At 44.1% G+C, this 19,265-nt stretch overlaps 1 protein-coding gene across 1 annotated transcript in view; it reads left to right on the forward strand.

The window, feature by feature from the left end:
* Window positions 1-12,455, forward strand: part of rnf216 (ring finger protein 216) — a 34,944-nt gene extending 22,489 nt beyond the window's left edge. The window contains exons 14-17 of the mRNA XM_084072599.1: window positions 4,261-4,358; window positions 5,374-5,596; window positions 9,389-9,464; window positions 11,152-12,455. Of these exons, the coding sequence (XP_083928725.1) occupies window positions 4,261-4,358; window positions 5,374-5,596; window positions 9,389-9,464; window positions 11,152-11,501 (747 nt within the window). The 3' untranslated portion in view covers window positions 11,502-12,455. The remainder of the gene's footprint in view (window positions 1-4,260; window positions 4,359-5,373; window positions 5,597-9,388; window positions 9,465-11,151) is intronic.
* The last annotated feature ends 6,810 nt before the right edge of the window (window positions 12,456-19,265 follow it).

The raw sequence follows: 19,265 nt of genomic DNA on the forward strand, positions 1-19,265 counted from the left end.
AGACAGCTTGAATGTAGTTCATAGATTTTTCCTTGGTTCTTCCCTACTCACAGTAACACACACACACACACACACACACACACACACACACACACACACACACACACACACACACACACACACACACACACACACACACACACACACTCTCTAAGGCAGTTGTTGAACACCCTGCAGCTTGTTCAGTCCAAGAGTGGGGAGGGGTCTCATTATGTAACTGACACACTTCTTTAAGCCCACCCTCCTCCTCCTCATGCTGCCCTCTCATTGGCTGAACACACTTACCACTCCCCTCAAACTGGTTTGCTATTGGATGGACACATTTCCCCTCCGTTTCAAATGTGGTTCAGATCATGTTTTGACCCAGATTCATCTTCCCCTCTCTGCCTCTTCCCCTGGCTCTGTCTGACCTACACACACACACACACACACACACACACACACACACACACACACACGCTTTAATATATTCCACATGTGGTTATGAGGGCATTTGGACAGGCTTGTTCCTGGCCTGTGTGTATTTGATTCGTTCATAATGGCAGAATATCAGAGGCTGCAGAATGAGAATGTAGGCCGTTAGACAGGTTTACCCTCTGTGAGTGAGTACAGTCCAGAGAAGTGTTTGTGCACGTGCACACATGCATGTGTTAATCGCGCGGTAGGTGGCGTCTGAGTCGTCCGATCTCATGCGTTCCTCCTCATACCCTGAACCCCCTTAAGTCAAACAGACATGACATTCTCTCTCTCTGTCTTTTGCGCTCTCCGTTTCCCCAGGCACTGCATTCTGCAAGTTGATTTGATTGTAGTGAAAGAGCCACCTCCCTTCAACATAACGCGCACAGACACGCTCACTGGCGCACGCACGACATGCACACACACACAAAACTCGCACTCGGCTCTGCAGCCCCCCAATCAGAAGCCCTGCAAACGGCTTCTGCTGCCTTATAAGGGCTGCTGCAGCCTGCAGAGAGAGAGAGAGAGAGAAAGAGAGAGGGGATAAGAGAGAGGGGGTAAGAGCTAGATCCAGAAGAGAGGGAAAGGGGAGGTATGAATGAAAACAGAGGAAGGAGGGGGGTGGGGAGAGACAATGGGATCATATTGTCATGAATGAAGATTGAAGGGGGAAAAGGAAGAGTATAAATGGACCCATTGTGTTGATAGTAGTGCAGTAAAATAACCTGTTATGCCTGATTCATACTTGGTTTGCGCGACACCGGCACGCAGCTAAGTATAAATCACCCTTTAAATTTACACTCTAGGACTAGACGTTCTTCAGTTGATGTAAATGACTTCAGGTTCCAGTGGGTGTTTCCTCATACTGCAACAGGGTGTGCATGTGTCTGTGTGAGGGAGTGTCTTTTTACTGCAACAGTGCGTGTATGGGTATGCGAGGCGTCTTTTACTGCAGTGCGCGTGTGTTTCATGCAGTTGTTGTGTGCTGTGCTGAGCAGGCCAAACCGTTGGCACAGACGTTCTCAAGTTTATTTGGCAGAGCCCCACGTGTGTGTGTGTGTGTGTGTGTGTGTGTGTGTGTGTGTGTGTGTGTGTGTTTATGCGTTTGTTACTGTGATCTTTGTCACATTTGAGACTTTGGCAATTACACCATTGTATCCAACAAGGAAGTCCCTGATGCTGCAAGCCACACCCACCACAGGTGTTGTAACAAGCAAATAGGGTGGGGTTAACAATGTGACATCATCGGTCGTATCTTTAGCCGGCTATAAGTATTCAGGTGTTCCTGCTGTTCCTTAGCTTGTCCAACAAGTCATACTTAGGGAAGACACACACACAGTTCCTTGGCTCTAGGTTACCACTAGGGGGCACTCTGTCACCGTTTCGTTTGATCCTCCTCTCTCCTTCACTCCCTCACTGCTCTCCTCCCCTTGATTCTTTTCCACAGTCTTTGTGTGTGAGAGACGTCTGCTCTCACAGCAATGTGCAATTACTCACTGGAATCCCCATCTCCATCTCTCCCCATGCAAGTGCATGCACTGTCTAACAGTATTCATTTAACCACTTAAAGGAGTAGTTCACCCAAAAAACGACTTATGTTCTTTCAATTATACACCCCATGAAGCCTTGAATTCATGGAGATTTTTTTTTTTTTTCGTTTTTGTCGCATTCCTAAGCCAATAATTTGATTACCGGCAGAGTCGATGGAGACTCCGCAAGTCTCCTATCCAGAAACTCTGCCGGTCATCAAATTATTGACTTGGGATTGCGGGAATGGGGTGAACTACTCATTTAAGCCCTTTAAACTTTGTACGACAAATTGCAAAAATAGCTGATCTATGTGATGCGTTGTGAGCTTAGCTTGTAGTTCTGCAATTTACACTATTTTTGAATAAATGAATAAAAACAAATCGAAACAATAATGGGGACACCAGGATTAATGTGGTTAAGGCTGCGGCTGTACAAATATAACCAAATGAACATCACTCTCGGTAGTTACAAATGGATAAATGAACACTGAGGATCTTATGAGAATCGTGTTGTGCATAAAATAAATTATAGTGAAATGGACTGAACCATATATTTTCTCCAGTGTGAAGGCAGTGTGCATGCCACTGGACAAATAACCGCAGTCCACTCTCAAAAATGCATTTCACAGGGGGAAGCATTGCTCTTAACCCATTTAGACCCAGAACACCTATATGTTGTTGTTAAACCTTTCAAGCTGGGCATAGTTGTTGCTATATTCAGTATATAGCAACATTACGTTTTTTAAATGGGTTTGTATGCAAATTTGATAACCACCATAAAATATCTGAATTGTATGTGCTATCCTGGTGGCTCCACATGTTATCTCTACTGCCTTTCCTGCTTCTCTCCACTGCATAGTAATAATTTGATTTGTATAGCACTTTTTTTCAAGACATGTCACAGATTTAAAATAGATTCTATATACATATAAAAGTATACTCTATACTTCAGCAGAAACATATTCCGAATGTGAATGGCCGGAGTCATTTGAGCTCAGTGTTTGTTCGCCATGCTGATGGCTTTGGAGAGCATTTAAACAGAGGTTTGTTTGTTTCTAAAGGTTATTGGGACACTCTTCGAAGAGTCATCGAGCCCTTAATGTCCATGCAGGCACCGTTGCCACCCAGGCTCTTTAATGCCAGGGGGAAGTCTCTGGCTTCTTGCAGGGCCAGTTCTCCACCCTTTGGCTGACCTTGCACACACTCTGGAAAATGGCACACACACTTTGGTTCAAAGAGCCAGACGATTGCCTTACTCAGTGAAAGTGCAGTGAGGATGCTAAGACCTCTAAGCCTGTGGAGGTCAACGTGCATAAAATGGAAAGCGTGCAACTGATCTACAGGAAGTGAAGGCTGTGTTTCTGACCAACACCTTCCCAGGTCGGGGGTCACGCTGAAGGCAGATGCAGAGGTGCATCAGCTGTCATGTCACTCGTCGTCAATATTGGATGAGCTGGTTAAATATTTATGATGACACCACTTTGCCCAGGGTTAGCTGGGGAGCCAAGCCTTCTTTAGAGTGGCGCGTGTGCGTCTGTCTGTCTTTCACTGAGATTAAAATAATTTATGTGAGAAATGAGAATGCTTGGCTGTGCGTTCTCATTCTTGCAGTTGTTGCACTGGGGGTTGTTTTTGCATGCGTTTCCATGCCTGTGTGTGCATGCACTGTGCTGTGCACGTTGCACACACATGTCTCTGCCAACCATTGCAACGGAACAGTCTGCCCCAGATGTCCTTCAGCTGAGGGGCAAAGCATCGTGGGTCGGCATGGCTGAGCCGGTGGGAGGATGGAATTGCTGTTACTAGGCAACCGAGCAGCCGGTGACGAACAAAACGCACACTCGCTGCAGTCAGACACAAGCACACACATGGGTTCAGTACATGCACTCATATACAGTACATACACAGTAAATTCCACTACCAATGGGTCCATTTGTACACTCTTGAGTTAGAACGCTCTGGATTTTACAGTGCAGAGGTGCTGAAGCCTCAGCCAGGGTGAGATGAAGGGAAAAGAGCGAGAGAGAGATGAACGGATGAGGTGATGTGATCACTGATCAGTGGTCCATGGGCTGTTAAGAAATGAGTTTTAATTTGCAATATGCAGCCGCCTTAATGCGGTGTGAAGGAAATTCTAATGATGTCTCCCTCCCCCCTCTGCTATTCCCTCTCTCCTTTCCAATCTCACGTTCACCTGCTTTCCCTCCTCACACCCTCCCCCTCTTTTTTGTCTCCATGTCCCTCTCTCCTCCTCCCTCTCTTCTCTGACCTGCAGGAGAGCTGCAGGAAATGCCACGTCCAGTGGAAGCAGCACGTGGGCAAGACGTGCCAGCAGGTCATGGAGAGAGACGAGATAAAAATGAGGGTGCTCTTGTAAGTGTCTGAAACACAGTGAATCCAACTAATCTATTATAAAAAATAATCGATACGTTCAAACAATTAATAATCTGTCCCTATTTTGGGCATGTCATAGGTGAGCTTGTAGATCTGCTATTCTCACTTTCGCATGATATTGTTGTGTATAAAATAACTCTTAGAGTAAGTGGTTAATCAATTCATATCGATTCCATTTTTATCAGAGTTTCACAGTTACTTCTATCTACAGTACGTGGATGGTAAAGTAATTCTGGACCAAATGGCAGACCTTATCTGGCCAAATACCTAATTATAATACAAATGTTCCCAGAGATAAAAATGTGCAGAATCACTGTATTATATTGTATTTGAGGGAATTTTCTATCACTGTATTTTTGCTTCCTCCCTTCAATCAAACACACCACCCATACACGCTCCCTATCCTGCTCTCGTTTCACCAAAGATGTTGGGTAAACAGCTCAGTTTCCCAGACAACAGTGCGGGAAGTGAAGTGGCCGGCTGCTTCCTCCCTCCCAGCAGGCCACAGGCACTACTTCCTGTTTTGAGTTGTGCGCAGATCATCTTACTTCCTGGTGGTGAAAGAGACGGGAAGCGGCCTGCTAGAGAGATCAGCTAGTTCAGTGTTTCCCAAACAATGGGGCTGGACCCATTTTTGGGTCACGAGTAAACTTTTTTTTCCTTTCCTACAAATGATTTTGTATTATTTCACAAGAAAAGAAAAGGAAAAAAACTAAAACAAAGAAACCCCCCCCCCCCCCAAAAAAAAATCTGAAATGTCAAAAAATGCACATTGTGAGCTTGTAGATCGTCTGTTTTCACTATTTGAAAGTCTTTGTCCTCTCTCTCATGTCTCTTGTCTTGTGTTACACGCTCCGTTTCCTCTATTGCTCTACCTTACCTATCAATATCACTTCCCATGCGCCATCTTCCTCTCATCTCTCATAACGTTTTGTTTGACCTCCTTCCCCTCTCTAATCTCCCCCCATCTTCCTCTTCTCCGCCCACCCCGCAGTGAGGAGCGTATGACGGCGGCGCGGGTCAGGAAGTGTGTGAAGTGCACTATGGGTCTGGTCAAGTCGGAGGGCTGCAACCGCATGTCATGCCGCTGCGGCAGCTTCATGTGCTACCTGTGCCGAGAGCCCATCAATGGGTACAACCACTTCTGCCAGCACGTGCGCTCGCCGGGTGCGCCCTGCCGCCACTGTCGCAAGTGTTCACTGTGGACTGACCCCACGGTGCGCTCAACCACACACACACACACACGCACGCACTCACACTCACACACACACACACACACACGCACACTTATAGGAATACATGCTACTCAACCTTATCTTCATATATTTGGTTGACACTAATGCTCATTATACAATGGCACAATTTCCGTCTACACACTCGGTGTGTCCTACAGGTGGGCTATGGACAGTTCAGAAACCTGCCTACCAATGACATCAATGGGGGGATTCAATTGGGGATTCCAAGCTAATAGAAACTACAGCCTTTCTCTTGCTGGAAAGGTAGCATGCTTAAAATGAAAACCATTGTTCTTGCAATAACCCTTTAAGACCTGGAGAAGTATCTGGGTGTCATTTTTTTATTTGAGCTAAAAAAGCATTCTTTTACACTCCGGCTATTTAAAAATCGTAAAAATGTGTGCAAATCTTTGAATAAATATATTTTTCAAGCGAACATTTGTAACTCAAATCTTTGCTTCTGGGGGTCCCTGGAAGAAAATATTTTGAGATGGGGGTCCTTGGCCAAATACATATACATTTTGGGGTCCTTGACATGAAAATGTTTGAGAACCACTGACATAGTAACATAAGTAAAAAAAAAAAAAAAACTGTTTTTAGAAGACATTCTAAAAACAGACATTTTGTAGAATCGGCCTCAGGTCTTAATGGGTTAACAAAACTTCAAAAAAGTTTGAAATCTTGTTTCAAATGGCTAACCTTAAACCTACCGATGATGTCACTGATAGACAGGCTTCTGAACTGTCCACAGCCCTCTGAGACGCAGAGTGAGTAGACAAGACATTGTGCCATCTTATAATGAACGTTAGTGTGGACCAATTACATGAAGACATGTTGAAAATGGGTGAAGTGGTCCTTAATACTAGTTGTTATAGCCAAACAATAAGATTCAGTTCTACAGTAAGAAGTGATATAAAACTAGCATCAAGCCTTTAGGCAGCTTGGCCAGTCAGTGCACGAGACTCAATCCAAAAGCCGACGTAGGTCTTAGATAGCAAGTTTATGAAGATTCTGATATTTATAATTCTATGTTTATGAACATTACACATAGGTTTTATACCTTTTTGAAATATTGAACTTTCATTTTATAATGGAACTTAATGGGGCTCGGATCGGCCTTAAACATTACCCACATTTTTTGTTATTTGTCAATCGTCATAGATATGTCTGACATCACAGGCTGGCTGCATGAAATCCAAGATCCACATTGGACACAGATCCAAATGATTGCATTTTTTCTTGTCAACATATTGAACAAAAAGCAATTATGTTCATCCAGCCAACAGCAGATATACTGTAGCTCATATCTGGAAGTCCTAGAACTCCATTGATGTCCAAATACTGTTCCAGCGAGTCACAGTGCTGTACTGTTGCTTTGATCAACATCATTCATCATTACGATGAACACAGACATTGTACTTTTTACCAGAACTAAAGCGATGGCTTTTGCAATCTCCTTTTCAGAATGTAAAAAAGCTAAGTTGAATGCTCAGGGAAGTCTGTGTTCATCATAATGATGAATGATGCAGATCAAAGCAACAATACAGCTTTGTGACTTGTTGTAACTGTTTTTTGGACAACAATGGAGTTCTATGACTTCCGGATATGAGCTATATCTGATGATGATGGCGCAAACTTGAGAAGGACAAATGCATTATTCTTTTATGGGATTCTTGTAGACTTATGTTGACAATACGGGGGTGGGGGTTCAATTACTCCGGCGTTATCCTTTACCACTTAGCCCTACTTTAAAAGTATTTATCACATGTTCTTTTTTAAGATCTTTGTCTATAGTGTACTGAAGTCCTGACTTCACTCGTTCATCCCCTGGTTCACGGAATTAATTTCTCTGTGGAGAATAACATTGGGTCATCTTAGAATCGTCTCATATAAGAATGTTGGTCCAAAAATAAACAATTTGTCCCTGCGCTATTGTCAGGGAGGTGGCACTGTATCGTTTATGATTGTCAGTCACGCATATTTGATAGTCTGTTTCTGGCGAAAATGTTATTAATTCGCCGGCGGTAACGTTTTCTCACCGTCAGTTGATAATTCATGTCCATATGAGTCAAACCGCCGTGCTCAAACACAGTTCTTACATGACGCAATATTAAACACGTCTATGGGAATTCAGAATGGGGGGGAGACGTGACCCAGGTAGGATGCGTAAATTACGTCATACTTGGGTGCTCTATAATGGCTTGCCCGAAACAGGGATGCCAGATTTAAAGTGGTTCAACATTACAATAAAGACACTGCTGCTTTCTGGCCTTTCAATGCAAACGCATGCGACTATGTACACCCTAGTGTCCATATTCTGAGCTATGTCACACTGACAAGAGTTGGACAACAAAGGCATTTCCCCATTTGAACGTTTTCGGCAAAGATGTTTGGTGTAGAGAAGAAAAAGGAGGGGACTAAGTATAGATCCCTAGAGGACCTGAGTCAACAAAGCATATGGGCTACATGGTTAAAGAGATCTTACATTTATTTAAAGTGCTGATAACACCTGCCCACAATGTCACTCACTGACATGCAAACCACACTAACGCTGTCATTACTGAACCTTGACCCTAACCATCTGACTGGGTTGGTAGCCCACAGTGACCTGGCCTCCAAAAGCAGCAATTAGTCCCTTAGCAGCTAATCACCTGGGCCAGCTCCAGTGTGGAGGGACTAGAGCTGGCCGGGAGCTAGTCACAAAGACCATGCCAATAACGGCTAAACACTTTCAGCCAGGGGCATGCACTGTAAAATTCTGAGTCTTCGTTGGACCCAGAGAGTGTACAAATGTAACCAAATGCTGGTCCATTTGGTTACATTTGTTCACTCTCAGGGTTATAAATGAACACTGAGGATTTTGCTGTGAAGGGGCTGGTTGCCCTCTCAACACATATACTATTAACAGTGTGTTTTAAATTTAGCCAAGGTGTTGACAAAATAATACTTGAGGCTTAGAGTGACAGAAAAACCCTCAGTGTTAATGTAACTGAGACCTGGTCCCTTTTTACATTTTCAGTTAAATTAATTGCCATTTAAATGGTAAAAATGGTAAATGGTGCATTTATATAGCGCTTTTATCCAAAGCGCTTTACATAGATTGTGCATTACATTCACCCATTCACAAACACATTCATACACCGATGGCGGAGGAAACCATGCAAGGCACCAACCTGCTCATCGGGAGCAATTAGGGGTTCAGTGTCTTGCTCAAGGACACTTTTACACTAACTCTGAGGGAGCCCGGGATCGAACTGGAAACCTCGCGGCTTCCATCCGGCCGCTCTACCGGCCACCCTGCCCCTGAGCTAGCCTGGTTCCATACCATAGACCCCGCCCGCTCTCTGAGTGGACTGCCTCTTGGTCTGGTGTAAATGTGAACCTAGGACTTCTCCGGTACAAAATGTATTGTCCAATGAGAGTCGGAAGTGAGCGTGGGGATCCCTTAGGACTGGTTTAGGGAATTTCTAATCGCCGGCACACGGAGCCAATGTCAGACTGAAGCTCCACGCAGCTTCAGTCTGATAATCAGGCTACCCCTGAGCCAATGCCGCCCCATTGTTGAAGTCATTATCCCGAGCATAAATCAACATGTACTTCACTACATGTTCACCGTCACCAAACATTCATTCAAATATTAAGCGTAGCATTAGCTCATCCAGACCATGCACAACTTGTAGAACTGGAATCTATAGACCCTGTAGACACCTGAAGACAGTCACAAGAATGTAAATTTGTTTTTAATTATCTGTGTGTTTGTGTCTCTCTCTACAGCAAGATGATGAGCGAATCATTCAGGAGATACAGAAGGAGGGCGAGGCAGAGTTGAACAAGAACAAGAAGAGTCCAGGTCAGTATTTTCACTACTCTCCTCATCTTCATTCATTGAAGGTATATGGGCTGGCAGTGTTTTAACCACTTAAGCCCTAAATAGTACTTAGACATACAACAAATACTGAAAATATCCGATCTTTACGTTTTTTGAAAATGTTAAAATTTGGAAAATATTGTTTTTTAATATTTATTTGAAACTGTTTGCCTATGACATGCCCAAAAAAGGGATGCCATGTTGAAAGTGGTTAAAATATTCTAGTCAAATACTGCCAAAAGCAGCATTTTCTCATTTTGGTTTACATGATATTGCCCATCATATTCTCATTGTCCCCTCGCATCTCTATTCTCACCAAGTTCCCCTGACATGTCATGATCCTAAAGTATCAATTCAGTTCCCCACCATGGAAACTAGAGGAGTTCTTATTATTCTCAATAGAGCTCAACAGTGAGTTTCCGTAACTTAAAATCCCATTCCTTTTCTGCATAGATGATTTAGATTATTAGCTAAGATATTGTAATCATCAACTTCTTTTAATTCTTTAATGTCTATGGAGTAAATTAATGGGAAATTCGCTTCCAGAAGCTGTTCAAAAAGTGGGCAGTCACTGTTGAGCTTTATTGGAACATAAAGTGTTGATGGTAAACGGGGATTAGAATGTAGGCTCCCAATCTAACAGTTGAACACATTATCCACTCATACTGGCTGCCCTGCTATGACCTCACAGAGAATCGGGGATTAGAATGTAGGCTCCCAATCTAACAGTTGAACACATTATCCACTCTTATTACACGGCTTGGTTGAATGCTCGATTCTGATTGGTTAGTCATCGGTCATTATTTCTGGATAATGACCGATGATAATGACCGGTGAGACCGACGAGGAAACTGTGTAATCAGAGACTCAGAACACCTGCTCATATCAACCTCCGCTGCTTTGTTATATGCTTTATCCAACATGACAGCCATGTAAACAAACAACCAATGTCATTTACAACTAAACGTTGCTCTCAAGAATGTTTTTGAAAACATTTGAAGTGAGAAATAGACGATGCAATGACCGAAAAGTGATTCTATTTGATCCACTGCACTTCCTTGTTTATCGTGGCTACGGGGGAAATACCAAAACGCTCGCCCCAAAACACAGTCGCCCCGGGGCAAATCCGGCGGTATTACAGGCAAATCGGCAGTATATAGAATGGGGGGCGAGTGTGTTTTGGGGCGATTTTTTTTCTATTTTGTCATTTGTTTTCCGAGGCAAACTCCGCCCAGCCCAATAGGCTACTTATGGAATACTTTCATTGCCGTAAGCAAGGATATACTTCGTTTTGTTGTTACTTTTGGGTAAATGTATTTATGTATTTATTAAGTAGCCGTGTAATAAGCGGGATAATGCATGGGGAGGCAGTCATGATTGAAATTTAAAGCCCTTCAGGGCGATTGCCGAGGTGGTTAATCGCCCTGTCGGGCTTTAAATTTCAATCATGACTGCCTCCCCATGCATTATCCCTTGCATACTCGCTGCCCTGCTATGACCTCACAGAGAATCGGGGATTAGAATGTAGGCTCCCAATCTAACAGTTGAACACATTATCCACTCATACTGGCTGCCCTGCTATGACCTCACAGAGAATGGCTGTAGTAGCCGGGCAGGAGAGGTGATCTGTACAGCATTGACATTCTCTGTCTCCCTCCATCTCTCTCAGAAAATTCAGGGAAGCGGGTTGGTCCTCCTCCGGAGCCCGTGACAACCAAGCGGCCACGCGTGGGCCCACCCCCCGACAACCCTCCTCCCAACCCCGTGCCTCACCCCCAGGCCGTCCGCGCTCCCCTTTTGATCCCCCCACGTCTCATTTACCGGCCCGCTCCGCCCCAGGCCAGGGTGTTTCCGATAATCCCGCCCGGGTTGCCCCCGGCGCCCTATGTGCCCGCGCTGCAGCACCTGGCCCCCCTCGATCATCATCCTGCTGTCAATATCCACCATCACCGCAACATGGACATGCTGGACCTTCCAATGCACTACGGCCCCCCACACAGATACTACAGACGCTTCTAACACCCACAGCAAAGTGACTTCCTGGAAAGCTGTGGCATGCACCACACGTTCTCCAGCTTGTGTGATTTTAACTTGGTTCCATGCAGTTGTCGTGCAAGGAAAATAGCTATTTTCGGTGCGTGACACGGCACGCAACCAAGTATAAATCAGGCATTATATTGTTGCTGTTCACGTGCAAGTGATCAGACACACACACACACACACAGGCAGATGCGAACACACAGTAGTTATGGGTTTATAGATAGACATTTATTGATCCTCGTAGGGAAATTCAGGTGTCTTGTGTGTGCAGCATTCCTGGAAGGGATCGTCTTGCCCCATGGTTGAATCACCAGCTAAAATACATGAAACACATGTACATGCATAGATTCAAGTTACGTTTCCAATGCCTCATTTTGCTGATTAATTTTTCTCCTAGTTCATTTGTGGAGATCTGGTGTTTGTGAAAGCCTATTTTTAGTAAAAAAAATAAAAAAGGCCAGAATTCATTTTCCCTCACACTTTTACTCTTTTCACAGCTCTTTCAGATACATCGTTAGCGATTCTGATCCATTATTTAAGTTTCGCCACTTGTTCATTGACCATTGCAATGTGACTTGGTAGCTTTTGCAAATGTGCCGTGTGTCCCGGCAGTGATGGACCCCCCGCCTCTTCCCCAGAAATCCACAGGTGCAACATTGGATGGACACAAGTGCACTCACCTCGTCTTCTCCCACTGAACCCTGGGACCTCAGAACCAAGTGGATCTTCTGTGACCACACAGATGCTTTTTCTACTCTTCTACTAAGTCTATAGGCGGCTCTGAACTGAATGTTTGAGCGCTTGGAGGGGGGACCTTTTTAATTACTGATTTATAAAGATATTTTTGAAAAACAAACTACTTCTGGTGGGTGTTTTGTTTCTGTACCTCCTGCATAATGACTGTGAGAGCACATGGTTTTCTAATAAACTGTTTTTGCGTAAACTATCCCATTTGTCTGGTTCTATAAATTTGTCTTCATTCTCTTTCAATCTACCCCACACGCTCTCATCTGTCTTTTCCCCTACCAACGTTTTTCCTCCTGTCTCTATCTGTACTCAATATCATCTTTTGTGTGTGTTTAACCCCACCCCCATGCACAAAAAAGGGGCTGAGTCATGACAACTTAGCCCTCAGGCTGTGCACCAATCACATGACAGCCGGTATCTTTTCCACCAATCCAAGCACAGAGACAGCTTGGTGCTTTGTGATGTTATTGAGAGAAGGCACTTCTTTGTTCAGCTGAGTGTGCTGTAAAGTGTGACAAATCACTTTTCTACACATACACACTCATACAGACAGAGAAATGGAGTCAAACCCCCCATTTTAGCCTGGGGAGCCTAATGGTTTCAGTCATGGATGATGTAAGACTGTGTGTGTGTGTGTGTGTGTGTGTGTGTGTGTGAGAGAGAGCGAGATAGACTATGTCAGACCTAATCAGCCTGTGTGCGTCACATAAATTGTACCTCTTTTGAGTGTGTGTATTCTATATAGAGCAACAGCCGAGTCCTGATGAACAAAGGTCATGTAATAACATGATGAATCTTCAAGCTCTCTGCTCTTCCTATAGGACTAAAATCCTGTGTGTTTGTTGAACTCTACGATGACTTAAGGTCACATGACCTTATGCTTACATCAAACTCAGGTATCTGCAGTGCTTTGAGTGTGTGACTGCTGTTTGTTCTGTTGTTTACTGTTTTTATTCAGCTCCAGCACCTCATCTAAGTTTTTAGTTAAAGGTAGTGTAAGTAATTTACTACTGGTTAAAACAAGTGTTAAATAGCTCTGATAGTACTCATTGCTATAGAGTGTTTGTTCAGTGAAAGGAGTCTCCCATGTTTCTCCAGCTCTTTATTAAACAGAAAATGCATTTTCAGTGCTCTTTCCTGATTGGCTTAAATGTTGTCACCTACCTGAAAATGTACTATAATCTGTTTACTAAAGAGCTGGAGAGACCCCTGTGACCAAACAAACGCTCTGTAGCAATGATTACTATCAGAATGTAATACTAATATGAAAAATATCACTTACCCTACTTTTAATGGATGAGTGGTGGTTTATTTCACTTTTCAGTTTTAATTAAACAGGTTTTTATAACATGCAGTTTTCGGATTTAGGATTTATTTTTGAGTTTCATGCCTGATGTCTGAAGAGGATCAATATTGTGTTACTTTAACATAGACTTGAGCCTCATTGTTTAGTGAATAACTTTATTGTCTGTCTCTGTATGGAGTGTCTCCGTGTTTGTAGAAGTCATGGAACATTCCCAGCATGATGGTTGCTCAATTGAGTCTAATCATTTTTCAATAATAGCTGAAATAGCCTACTACTATCTCAACGCATCGCTATGTGACTCATTGTGAGCTTATGAATCCGCTATTTTCACTATCTTTGCGCGATACCGCCGTATAACGAGTACGACGCATTAAATAGGGCATAGACTGCTGTTGCAAAGGAGAGACAAAACAGTTGTTATCCCCTCTTTACATCCTCCCACCTCTAGATTCCTGAAATCAATTGCGTCTCAGTTTTTCATAAGTCCTATTGTGCTATATATTCTATTCTAGGCCTTGAATAGGCCCTAGGGCCTAGGCTCACCAGACATTGTGGTTTACAGCTGGTGTTTAATGGATTATAAGTGGATAGGATAATTATCCTCTAATAACTCATTTAATTCCAAGAACAAAGGATTGGCTGACGCAATGACAGGATGATTCAATAGTGTGGTGTTATGCCAGTACAATTCTGTCAAAGCTGTACACAGTTCTGCATCAGCTTCCTTTTAGTCTTGACAATAAAACCTAAGTCCTGTTAGATAATCAAGGTAATGTTTATTATAAATCCTCTCCAAAACACAATTGAAAATATTTTGTTCTGACAGCCTTGATGTGCCTCTCCAAGCACAATCACATCAGCAATTTGATCCACTATGGGATTTTAAAGTTAGCCTTTATTCGATATTCTCCGGTGGAGATTCTCCAGTGGACAGGAAACCAGGAGAGAGAGAGTAGGGCAGTGACTTGCAGCAAATGGCCCAAATTAATCGAACCAGGGACTCGCTGTCAGGCTTTAGAGCCCATGTGGTATGCACCTTAAACTCTCGGCTATCGGGTCGCCCCACTCTGGGATTTTGATACGAGACAGGAAGGGGGCAGAGGATGACACTTTCAGACTAGACTAAGACTGAACAAAACTAAATGGTGTGTTATTCAAAGGACTAAGACTAAATCAGAATTTGCTGTCAAAATTAACACTGAGGTTGACTGGCCCAGTTTGTGTATGTAACAAGCAAGCGAGGACCTATTTGCAATGTCATGGATTCGAATCATGTGGCATTCTTCTGCCCCCCCCCTGTCCTTTTTCACTGTACTAGAACTAACCAACAGAACATGGCTTACAAATGACCTGAACAATATTTATATAACATCAGGCAGAACAATGGCTGTCAGGTAGGCATAGGGCTCTCTGCTATCGATGCCCCACATTCAAAACATCCATTCATTGAAGTGGTATTTTTAACTTTCCCCCTGAATACATGTCCCTGCATTGGACTGCCAGCTCAGTCTGGACCTGTGAGTTCCAGATGAGATATAAGCCAGACATGACCTATATCTACTGTAGCACCCCAACTAGATAAATACTGTATGTCTGCCTCAAGTTCCTGTTATTCTAGGACCCATTCCTCTGTGTGTGTGTGTGTGTGTGTGTGTGTGTGTGTGTGTGTGTGTGTGTGTGTGTGTGTGTGTGTGTGTGTGTGTGTGTGTGTGTGTGTGTGTGTGTGTGTGTGTGTGTGTGTGTGTGTGTGTGCGTGCGTGCGTGCGGGCGGGCGGGCGGGCGGGCGGGCGGGCGGGCGGGCGGGCGGGCGTGCGCACACTGTTGACTAACTTAACAGAGCCCTAGATGACCTTTATTCATCTACTACTGCATTCAACATCATCAAAGTGTGTGTGTGCGTGCGTGCATGCGTGTCTACAATACTTTTGAATTACACTTAATTATTTTATGTAACGTTAAAGCAACAGGCATGAATGCTCAATTTTATTTTTGGTAAAGAAAAAGAAGGCAGGTTTTGGACCACCATAATTTCTGATGGAGACATCTGCAAATACTACACTAAATCACATGGGTGTTGTTAGATGGCATTATGTTTTGTGTGCATCAAAACAACCCCTTCCTGGCCCGGATTGCTGTCCTAGCGGTCCGGGCCTTACAGTGTTTCACGGGTTCGAGTCCTGAAAAAAGACCCAAAAATATATTTAACAAAAAACAGCCCCTTCCTGCTTCATATAGTTCTATAGTTCTTCCACAGTCAGTAAACCTCACTTATTCTCCTCTGAACTGACCGACGACCGATGACCGAAATGTCTATTTAATAAAGAGCATCCTTTTTGCAAGTTCCACAGTGGAACTTGCAAAAAAATCTTTGATTAGATATCATAGATCCCTTTGTGAACATTTGAAAAATAAACTATAGAGAGAGAAATTTGATTCTCAAAATGGAGAGAATAAAAGAGAGAAAGATGGAATGAGAGGAAAGGTTTAGAAGGGGTATTTACATAAAAATAAAAGTAAGATTAAAATAGTAATACTGCGAAGGCCAGCTGACAGGTGGAATGAAAAGCAGAATTATAATAAATGGGTCAGTGACAAAATGGGGGTTGTAAGATAATACATTAATGCCTTTAAATCTTATTTTAAAGGCATGTAACAGGTTTGTTTAGACTCTCGATTTTGCAGTGATGTTGGTTTTGTCATTTGAAAAGACTTTTGCATCATTTTTACCATTCTTTCCCTCGAACTATTCTGCCTCCCCCCTGGAACCTTCTGCCCCCTCTGGAACCATTCTGCCTCCCCCTGGAATCTTCTGCCCCCTCTGGAACCAGAGAATGATCTGGAATGCATACTATGTAGGCTACAGTAGTCTTGGGCATGACGTTAAACTGCATCCGACGGTGGGGGCCTGGACCTAGGGGACAGAATGAGGGTACCCCTAACCACTGTTACCTCCGGGCGGCCTTTGGCAAAGGCTCAGTACCTGACAGCCCCCAAACCAGGGTTACGGTGAAGTTCTGGGCAGGTGGGGCTCAGAAGCCTGGGAGGGCAACCCGCCTAGGAGAAGGGAAACTCCAAAATTAAACCTCCACTGCCTTGTGGCAATACCCTACATACGGGATGGGCTTCGGGAGTCAACCCCAAGGACAAATCAGGAGCTGGCTGGAGTCCCTATAGGTGGTCCGCTGCTATCTTAAGCAACGTTCCGGCAACTCCTGCGACGACGTTGGTGCCAAGCTGTATTGGCTTCTGCTTCTCCCTTGGATCCCACCAGCAGAGTGGAGAGGGGGGACCTGCTAAGTGGGTTATAGCTGGTCTCCCATACCTTGAAACCCAGGCTTGCGCACTGGAGAGGACACTCCAGCGTCGCTTCACCGCGACGGCACAACACGGGGAGCAGCAGTCTACCAGTGATAAGCCTTGCTTGATTGGCGTAAATGCGAGGTGCCAGGGGTTGCTCCTGACGGTGGGAGAGATTGTTAAGTCTCGACTGAACAGCTACCGCCCGCCTAAGCTGGGCAGCCCCCAACCCAAAAGGTGCTGTTCCGCCACAATCCACTTGCTTCACTGGGTGCGTGAAGCTTAAGGTTATACCTGACAGGTGGATGGAAATCCTGCACCAGGCTACTACAGTACTATGCAGTATGGATACAATGAATGATCTAGTATGCATACTACGTAGCATTGCGGAATGGTACACTGAATGATCTAGTATGCATACTATATCAGTATCATGTCAGTATCATAACACAGCAGGCAATAGACTGCCCCACGGCAGGTTGATACAGTAATGGATCATCTATAGCCTGGTTAGGTACTGACTATGAAACTGACTAAACTATGGTACTGACTAAACTATGGTACTGACTACGGTGCTGACTAAACTATGGTACTGAGTCATTAACATTGTCATTAACTATGGTTAATGACTATATACTGACTATGAGGCTTAGTCAGCACCATAGTCATTAACATAGTCAGCATCAATGTCACTACAATTATTTGACAACTTTAGTTACAACTTTGTAGATCGAGATTATTGTTACAAAACATACATTAACCACTTCAGCCCTATATATATTTTGTGAGCTTGTACTGTAGATCTGCTATTTTCAAAAAATTATTGGCATTCCTAAGCCAATAATTTGATGACCGGCGGAAAGATGCTTTGAGTCTCCTACCGTAGAGTCTGCCGGTCATCAAATTATTGGCTTAAGAATGCGACAAAAACTAAAAAATCTCCATGAATTCAAGGCTTCATGGGGTGTGTATTTGATAGAAAATAAGTATTTTTTTGGGTGAACAACTCTTTTAAGTTTATTGCTATGGCAATACTTTAGTATTTTTACTCAAGTAGCGGACTTTTACTTATAACAGAGTATTTGTAAAAATTGTATGGAGTACTCTCTCCATAACTGTAGGTAGGCTGGCTGGATGTGGCATATCCACCCGGAAAAGTGAGGCTGCCATATAGTCACTTTCCAACATCTGCTGGCATCTGCCCTACACACCAGCACAACATATCTGCTTTTCTTGTATGAGGTGTAAGTGAATATAATGTGACATTTCTGGTCCCTGACAACAAACACACACACACACACACACACACACACACACACACACACACACACACACACACACACACACACACACACACACACACACACACACACACACACACAGTTTGCCCCCCTCGACCCCCTTCAATTCTTCAGACCTGCCGGTTTTCAGCAGCTGGTGTTGCCATGGTTACAAGGAGTGGGGGGGTCTCTCAGATGTGGGTGTAATAGGGCGTTGGCAGCCATTTTACATACAACCTCTCCTCCCCTTCCCCTCCCCCATCAGTTGCTCCTTCCCTCCCACCCTCCTTCGTTGGTGCGCACACCCAGCAACACACAACCCACTAACCAGTCTGCCTGCAGCTTGACACTTTACCCACAATCCCTCATTTCAGGGATCTGGGTCATATTTTTGTGTGACTCATCTTTTCAGGGGAGTCACTCGGTCAGAAGAACAAGATGGAAGGAATGAAGAGGAAAAAATAATGAAAGAGGGAGAGAAGGTGGGAGAAGAGAGTTAGAGAGGTGGAAAAGATGAGATGGAAACAAGCAGGGTGAGTGAGAGACATTATGGAGGGGCTGTGAGAGTGAGGAAGGCAGATCCAGATAGGGGAGAGAGAGGGACAGGGGAGGTGAAGGGGATGGACGGGTGGTGTGTTTGTTTTGCCATGGTGGGTGTTCCTCTGGGACCCACAAGTCTAACAGGGGGAAATGGATTAGAGACCTGCTCTGGAGGATTCATCATTACATTACAGCCCAGAACTCTGTGCGCGTGTGTGTGTGCGTGCGTGTGCGTGTGTGTGTGTGTGTGTGTGTGTGTGCGCGCGCGCACACACGTCTGTCTGTCTGTCTGTCTATCTTCAGAGGGGGTTGCCCTTTCCCTGGACCAGAATAAATGTTTCAGCACAAAGGCTCTATTCAGTAGACAGGAAAAAGTGTGTGTTTCCATACCCCTGCCTCTGTGTGTGCGTGTAAGTGGGACAGCACATGGAGCTACTGTGGTCAGAAAATGGATGGCAACCAAGTATGAAGCTCTATGATTATGTGAGAAGGCTATGATTCCAGAGCTATGCAGATTGAATCATGACTATGATAATGTTTTGACGGCACACATTCATTAAGCAAAGACCACAT

Source organism: Gymnoscopelus microlampas (assembly GCF_963454915.1).
Source record: "Gymnoscopelus microlampas genome assembly, chromosome: 11".
Classification (NCBI taxonomy): Eukaryota; Metazoa; Chordata; class Actinopteri; order Myctophiformes; family Myctophidae; genus Gymnoscopelus; species Gymnoscopelus microlampas.